The 8,999-nt window shown below is 33.2% G+C and overlaps 1 protein-coding gene across 1 annotated transcript; it reads right to left on the bottom strand.

Annotated features, from left to right (window-relative positions):
* Window positions 1-7,708: 7,708 nt before the first annotated feature.
* On the bottom strand, window positions 7,709-8,647 carry LOC100914857 (olfactory receptor 1030-like). Its single transcript, XM_012552703.1, has one exon. The coding sequence runs from the start codon at window positions 8,645-8,647 to the stop codon at window positions 7,709-7,711; it is 939 nt and encodes a 312-aa protein (XP_012408157.1).
* Between the last annotated feature and the right edge of the window lie 352 nt (window positions 8,648-8,999).

Genomic DNA, 8,999 nt, shown 5'->3' with positions numbered 1-8,999 from the left:
TTCAAAGAATCAATTGTCTTCAAATATGAAACATGTAACATAATAATAATAATAATAGGACTCTAGAGTTATGAGGGATGACAATGTTCAACAAACATAACAGCAATTTGTCTCTGATGAATAGTCATATACTTTGATGGCTCCAGATGGTGATCTATGTAAAGCATGGAGCCAGTAAGAGCTGTATCTCAGACTCTTGATAGTTGCATGATTCTGGGCATGCATTTTAATCTCTGATTTCCTTAGGTTCCTTAGCTGCAATAGAGCGATGATTAAAAATCAACTTTACAGTGATTTGTCAAGATCAAATGAGATAATAATTGAAATTCAGTTGGCATTGTGTCTGGCACATAATAAGGTATTTATAAGAATTTGTTATTGCTATTGCCATTTCTGTTACTATTCTTATAAGACTTATTTCAAATGCTACTTTGTACAGGAGGACCTTTACCATTCCCCTTGCTACTATTTTTTTTCCCTCTAAAGTGGACTTCTAACTACTGTTGAGTGCATCTTATATTTCCAGCAGTAGAAGATAGGAGGACTTTATTTAGGCAGTGATAAGCAATGAACTTTGTATCTGTTTAGTGATAGTTGATACTTTAGTCGACTCTACAAAGTGACAAGGTTAACACATAGACAATCTAGCTGCCTAAACACTTCCCACAGAAACAAGTCAGCCTTAATGTATTAAGTGTTCCTTACCCAGCTCTTTCTGTCTCTCTCACTAACCAGCCTCAGGGTGTGGATTTAGAAAAGGGCCAAAGACTGGCTTTTCAACCTTTGATCATCTTCAATGAAAAATTCATCTAAAAGGAATACTGTAGTATAAACACTCTTATGAAAATAAACCCCTCACAGACTGTAGCATTTCTATCTCACTGTCTCTATATTCTATTCCTCATCTCCATAATATCATCAAATTAATTAAGAAAACTAAAAAACACATTGACTACTTCCCTTTTCCTTTACCCTCATACTTCATCAAAAAAAATGCTATTTCTAATCTACAGTAAGCATGAACTCAGGCTTATTTTCTCCTAAATTTATCTCCATATAGACTTCCATTCATAATTATGTAATACTCAAGAAGTTAAAACACCCAGGCAATAACATCAGATACCCCCAATCAATAAGACTTGAGTTCCAAACAGATCTCTGTAAGGTATAGAAAATAACAGCAACTACTTCCTAAATTTTTTGTCAGAAATGAATGAGATCATGTTTGCAAATCACTTAATACACAATACCTGGCACAAAGCAGGCAGTTAAGAAATGCTTGTTTTTTTTTTTTTCTTCTTTTTTTTTTTCAGGTAGGGGGATCATGGAACACTGTATATGAACTCAGAAATTTCAAAAGCTTCTGTAATGCTAAAGACCAGTGATTAATGCCGGAGAAAAAATTACATGAAAAAATATATTTAGGAATATATTTATTAAATGCTAATTATATGCCAGGTATTATGCCAAGCGCATGTATATAACAGAATTTATCTGAAAGAATGAAAAATAGTATATCAATGGAATAAATTTAAAATGTGAAGGAAGGAAGCATAACAGTAACAAATATCAAACTAAATTACAAAGCAGAAATAATAAAAATTTCCAGTATTGGGTAAAAATAGAATGATTGATCAGTAGAATAGATAAGATAAATACTAAAAGGTAATAAATGCTGATAGTAATCTAATGTTTGATTAAAAATATATAAATTTTTTAGATGAAAATTCATTTGCAAACAGTACTGGAAAAACTGCAAAGCAGTTTGAAACTAATTATAAAACAACAGCTCATATTATATACCAAGATCAGGTAAGATGATTAAAATATTGAGACATAAAGAATTATAACATAAGCAGATTAGCAGAGCATGGAAAATGTTTACCTTTTCAATTAATGGACAAGGAAAGGACCTATCACCACACCAAACATAAAGGGGATCATAAGCTATAAAATGAATCATTTGAATTGCATGTCACTAAAAAGTTTTTGCACAAACAAAATCAATGCAGTCAAATTTTAAATGAAGGCAAGAAACTGGGGGGAGGGGATTTTTCAGGAAGTTTCTCTGATGAATGAATCACTTCTGAAATATATATATATATATATATATATATATATGTATGTGTGTTTACACATGTATGTGTTTATATATGTATATGCACTCAAAATTCATAAAAAACATTAGTTTTTCTTTGATTAATAAATGGTGAAAAGTTATGAACAGGCAGTTTTCAAAAGAAAAAAATAAATGTTAACTATAGTCATATGGTAAGAAGCTCTAAATCAATACTGAGGAGAGAAATTGAAATTAAAACAACTTAGAGATACAATTTCACATCTCCCAGATTGACTAACATGAGGGAAAAGGAAAATGATGAATGTTGAAGGAGATGTGAAAAAAGATGAAAATATAATGTGTAATTGTAAAATAATCCAACAATTCTGAAAAACAATTTGATACAGTGCTCCAAATATTATGAAATTGTGGATAATCTTTGACCCAGAAATATTATTTCTGGATCTATATCATAGAGATATCAAAGTAAAAAAATATATATGTTCATTTTATTTTGGTATGATGGTAAAGAAATGGTAATGTAGGGATGCCCATCGATTGTTAAATGCATGAAATGTGGTGAGTGATTTTTATGGAATAATATTGTACTTTATAAAATAATAATCAGGATGGTTCAGAGAAATCTGGAAAGACATATTATGAACTCATGCAAAATGAAGTAAATAGTACCAAAAGAAAACTGTGGGGATATGAGGATGTGGTATGTAGTCCCAGTGTAACCCCAGTCAGTGGAGCCCCAACACCAGCCAGCATACTAGATCTGACAGCTCCTATGGGGAGGAGACACTAATAACAACTTCCAGAAAAGAGGACTTGAGGTCAAATTCCTAGAAGGATTTTTGAAAGCAGATACACACCACCCCTGAAGCTTGGGACAGTTCACCCTCCACTCTAAGAGTTATAAGGTGAGGCTAGCAAAAATGAGCAGAAAACAAAAAAGAAAGTTTCTGACCATTCAAAGTTATCATGGTGACAAAGAAGATCAAAACACACTCAGAAGATGATAATAAATTTGAAGCTCTCCAAGAAAAGTCTCCAAAGTCTCCAATAAAATTAAAATTGGTTTTAGGCCATGAAAGGCTCAAAAGGGACAATAATCAAGAAAGAGAGATAGATGAAAAATTAGGGAAATAATTGAGAGAGGTGTGAAAAGAAATACAAAAAGCCAATGAGGAGAAGAATACCTTAAAAATCAAAGTTAATCAATTGGTTAAAAAAAAAAAAGCTCACTGAGGAAAATAATTCCTTAAAAACAGAGTTGAGCAAATGGACATTAATGACTTTATGAGCAATCAAAGTGCAATAAAGCAAAACCAAAAATGAAAAATAAATAGAAAAACATGTGGAATATCTAAAATCAGTAAAGGAGAGATAATTTAAAAATTTTTCATCTACCTGAAAATCATGATCAAAATTAAAAGCATGGGCATTATCTTTCTAGAAATTATCAAGGAAAATTTTCCTGATATTCCAGAACCAGAGGTAAAGTAGAAATTGAAATAATCCACTGATCATCTCCTGAAAGACATCACAAAACAAAAACTCCCAGGAATATTATAAACCAAATTCTGGAATTCCCAGATCAAGGAGAAAACATGGCAAACAAAAAAAAGCAAACAAACAAATAAAAACAATTCAAGTATAGGGAAGCAACAGTCAGGATAACACAAGATTTATACTTTAAAGAACTAAAGGACATGGAATATGATGTTCTGGAGAGCAATGGAGTTAGGATTGCAACCAAGAATCACCTACCTAGCAAAACTAAGTATAATCCTTTAGGGAAAATGATAGTTCTTCAATGAAACAGGATTTTCAAGCATTCATGATGAAAAGACCACAGCTGAATGAAAAATTTGATTCTCAAATACAGGAGAAGCAAAAGGAGGCAATCAGGAGAGTGGTAGCATAAGAGACTTAATAAGGATTATCTGTTTACATTCTTACAAGGATGATACTTGCAACTCATTATTAAGTTCTCATTATTTTGGTAGTTAGGAGAGGACATGGATATGAAGTACTATGAAGGGATAATATCTTGTTTTTAAGGATGAAATTAAGGGTTGAGAGAGGAATGTACTGGGATAAAAGGAAAGAAAGAATTGGAATGGTGAAAATTATCTGCTATAAAATAAAAGGCAAGAAAAAGCTTTCATAGTGAAGGGAAAGAAAGGGATAAGAAGGGAAATGAGTGAATCTTACTGTCATTAGGATTGGCCAAAATAGGAAATAACATACATCCTCAACATGGGTATAGAAATCTATCTTAACCTGCAGGAAATACAATGGGAATGGAATATGAGAAGGGGTAGGGTGAAAAAAGAGAGGGCCTATCAGAGAGGGAGTTATCAGTAGCAAAACAATTTTGTTGAGGGACAGATCAAAAGGAGAGAGAGAGAATAAATAAGGGAAACTTCAGTTAGCAATAGTAAGTGTAAAAAAATTTTTTTGGAGCAAGTTTCTCTGGTAGAATATTATTGTTCTCGGGGAAATAATGAGCAGAATGCTCTCAGGAAAAAATAAAACCTGTAAAGATTTCTATGAGCAAAATGATATGTACTATATACAAAATAATAGCCATGTTCTGTGATGAACAGCTGTAAATGATTTTGTTATTCTCAGTAGTACAAGAATCTATAGCTACTCTGAAGGACTTATGAATAAAACTCGTATCCATATCCAAGAAGGAACTGATTATATCTGAATACACATCAAATCAGTCTCAGTCTCAGTCTGTTTCTCTCTATCTCTCTCTCTCTTATATGTGTGTGTGTGTGTGTGCGTGTTTGTGTGTGACATGTATATATGTGTGTGTATCTTTTTGAATTAATTTTTCTTGAAGATTTTTGTTTTACTAGGATGGGAGATCTATGTTTTCTTTCACAATTTGACTTTTATGGAAATGTTTTGCAAAACTTCACATGGAATTTCTTAATTGTGGGTGGTTATGAAGGAAAGAACCTAGAATTTAAAAATCATAAAAACAAATGGGAAAAAATTGTTTTGAAAGTAACTGGGGAAAATCTTAAATAAACAAATGAATATTTTTAAAAGAAAATTTATCAAGCACTGTGGTATAATGCAACAGCTAGCTATAAAGGGAATAAATTTGTCTAGTGACATGAAGCCATTCATAGGAGAACCTTATGATGAGAAAATAATTCTTCCATGTGCTTTTTCAATCTCAATGGCCTAGATCTAGTTTGAAGCAATGCTGGTTTAACTACATCAGAATTCATTCAGAGGGTGACAAAAAAAAAGAATGTTGTTATACCTATCTCTGGACACAACTAACTTGTTGGGGCCTCAGCTGTAGAAAACTAAATGTCTCCTAATAATATTAAAAAAAAAAACATGGAGTGAAAAGAAGAGTGGTCATGGGGTGGATTTCTGACACCCACAATGGATACCTTGTCTTATTATTATGAAGCATGCTTCAAGGTCATATATTTAAACATTAAAAACAACTACTACTTACTTATTCTAAAATGAACCCCATGTTTAATACATTTGCTATTTCCTGGGACCATTGATGGCATCAGTAACATCTTGTATATATTTCCATTGCATGGCTCCAATCTCTGCCACTGTTTCAATAATAAATTACTTTTATAGGACTGGCTCTTGAAATTTTTTCCTTCAAAACCTAACAGCATGAATAACTTCACCCACTCCTTCATCAGTCATCTTATCTCTCATCTCCTCTACTCATTTAGGGACATCTGAGACCAAGATTTGTTTAATGAAGCAAGATTCATGTATTTTTCTGGTATGCTGTCTAGAGGAAAGACCTAAAGTTTCATTTATCCTGTCATCTGCTCCCTATCCAATTTTTTGTTTTCAACATATAGCTTTCACTTCTTCTTTTAGTATTATCAGAGCTTTAGTATTATATCACTCTTCATAGGCCAGCTGCAGCAACATATATTTTTCCTGATTAAGTAATGAATCTTAAATTCAGCTATGTCTGTCACTCACTTCTCACAAATAGTGGCCATCTTGGAACTTTGCAGAATACAAACCACACTTGCAACTTTACTCCATACACAGAAATTCCAAACTGGACAGCTCACTACAAACTCCAGCATGTGAATGGAGGCAAATGATTTAATGTAGCTCAGACTTCCACTGGCAAATCCAACTGTTCCAAACTGAAAGCTGTATGCAAGACAAAAGACTTTCTTGGATCATTATAGGACAACACTGGTCCATGTTGATTTTACACTTATTATGTTCTAGATCAATTTTTTTTACAAAAGTAAAAACATAGTCCCTTCCTCAGAGAGGTCACAACCTAATGGTGAGAAACAATAACAAACAGTTATGTACATACATAATATTAACAGAATAGATTCACATTTATAAACACCAAACATATCCTCTATAAAATCTATGTAATTTTGGTTCAGGAAATATGACCCATCCTGACTAAGAATGCACCTGGAAAACTTTGAGGTTCTTTCCTGCAATATTCAAAACTAAGTTTCTAAGCATTTAGATCCTTTGTTTACCCTAATGAATCAATAAATGTAGTCATGTAGCATCTTTTATGCATCAATTACTCCAATGAATCAATAAAGAAACTTATGTAGTATCTTTGATGTATGAAAACTGTGACAGGAGCTAGAATATTGAGAGAGACAAAAATAACACAAATGCCTGTCCCATCAGATTCCATGAATAGAATTCATTTCTTCTCAACTCTTAGTATTTGGTTTGTGATGACTACTCAAAAAAGAGCATATCCTCTTGAGGGAAGTGAGAGTGTTTTATCTATTTTTTAATATATATCTCACAGTGTCTATCTAATAATCTTTTTTTCTTAAATTGGTCATTTAATTTTTTTTGGTAATCCTTTAGCTTCTATCAATGAAATGGTACCACTGATATCCCACAGGGGACTTTCTTATTAATTTTTAAAGGAAAAAACCCTGCATTTCATTGTGAGAGTGAAATTTCCACCTTACTCTTCAATAGACCAGTAGGTAAAAATAATTCACCAAACAATGGTGAATTCAAAATACTCAATCACTACTAAAATTGTTTTGTTTTATTTTTTTTTCTTGGATGAGACAATATTATAAGAATTGGACCAGGAAAAAATAGATAGCTCTGTGTGTGGAATACCAGGCAATTTATATAACTCACATTCTAGTCCTTCCTCACACATCTATATGCTGTGTGTTCACAAATACATCCTTTCACTTCTCAATGAAGCCAAGGAATTCTCTACTCTTCTAATTGGCAAAACTACTGCAGCTTTTCATTGGTAACAGCAATTTCCTCAATGTAAGTTCTTTATGTCAAAAAACTTGGATTGTCTTTTTTTCTAATGACAGGAAAGATAGGGTACTGGACCAAGAATTGGGAAGGTTTGGGTAGACAGGTAAATCCACAGAGAGAGACCAAAAGGGACAGAGATAGCAAGACAGCAAGGCAGAAAAAGCAATTCCCCTTAACAAAGCAAAAATGATGAAGTCCTGAGGAAGTCCTTGTTCCTTAATGTCTTCTTGAACATGCACCAAAAAATGTCATTCAATAATACTTTATACAAATTAAAAATGAATCATTTTAGATAGTCAGATTCGTGTCACAACAAACAAATACAGATATGATTAAGACAGGAACTTATTTAATCATTAATTTACTTTTGATTATTCTCTTCACAGCATCCTTAACATCTTTGTTTCTTAGGCTATAAATCAAGGGATTTAACATAGGACTTACAAAAATAAAGAAAACTGCTACAATTTTTCCTTGTTCTACTGATGTCTCTGATGGAGGTCTTAAATACATGCAAAAAAGGGTCCCATAAAACACAGTGACAGCTGTCAGATGGGAAGCACAGGTAGAGAAAGCTTTACGCCGGCCCTCATTTGAGCGAATACGCAAGATAGCTATGAAGATAAACATGTAAGAGATGAGGATGATTGTGAGGGAACAGATGAGGTTGGAACCAGCAGCTATAAACATGGCTGTTTCTTTGATGTAGGTGTCTGAGCAGGAGAGGACCATAAGGGGTGGGTCAGCGCAGTAGAAGTGGTTAATCTCATTAGGGCCACAGAAGGATAGACGGAGCATCAGGATGGTTTGTATCAGGCTATTGAAAAAGCCATAGACATAAGGTATTGTGACCAAGGAGATGCAAATGTTCCTGGACATTTTGCTACTATATAGCAGTGGATTACAGATAGCCACATAACGGTCATAGGCCATAACTGTGAGTATATAATAATCTATGACCACCAAGGCAATGAAAAAATAAAACTGTATGAGGCAGCCAACAAACGAAATGGTTTTTCTTTGTGATAGAAAATGGACCAACATCTGAGGTGTGACATTGGTGGAATAACAAAGATCCACAAATGATAAGTGGCTGAGGAAAAAGTACATGGGAGTTTGAAGTTTGGGATCAGTCCTGATTAGTGTAATCATGCTCACATTTCCACATATAGTGATGAGGTAAATCATTAAAAATATCACAAAGAGGATGGGTTGCAATTCTGGACGGTCAGTCAGTCCCAGAAGAATGAACTCAGTCACCACAGTATAGTTTATCTCTGACATTTTATTCAATACCTAAGAAGGTAAAAAAGGAAGATAAATATGACATTTTTCCATTAAGTATCATATTTTACTTTTACATGGCTTTCATACTTTTTTCTTCCTTTGTAATATCTTATATATGGCCCATAGAGAACTTGAAGAGCAAGCATTACCTGTTTATTTAGAAGTACCTGATTTATTCTAGAACCCAGTATTTTGATGAACTTGAAATTCGTAATGACAGCATATAGTTACAGTAGCTATAAAGGGTGAAGGGCTACAAAGGTCATATTCAATCTGTACTATCTCTCAATAATGTCACAGGATTGTCTTTGTTTCTAGATGTCACATTTTCATCAGAATATAGTGCTGA

Source organism: Sarcophilus harrisii, chromosome 6 (genome assembly GCF_902635505.1).
Source record: "Sarcophilus harrisii chromosome 6, mSarHar1.11, whole genome shotgun sequence".
NCBI lineage: Eukaryota > Metazoa > Chordata > Mammalia > Dasyuromorphia > Dasyuridae > Sarcophilus > Sarcophilus harrisii.
The sequence above is the reverse complement of the archived record's forward strand: the minus strand, read 5'-3'. Positions and strand labels throughout refer to the sequence as shown.

What these genes read in the sequence shown, in the direction of transcription:
- LOC100914857 (XM_012552703.1), bottom strand. Translation starts at nt 8,647, where the DNA reads ATGTCAGAGATAAACTATACTGTGGTGACTGAGTTCATTCTTCTGGGA.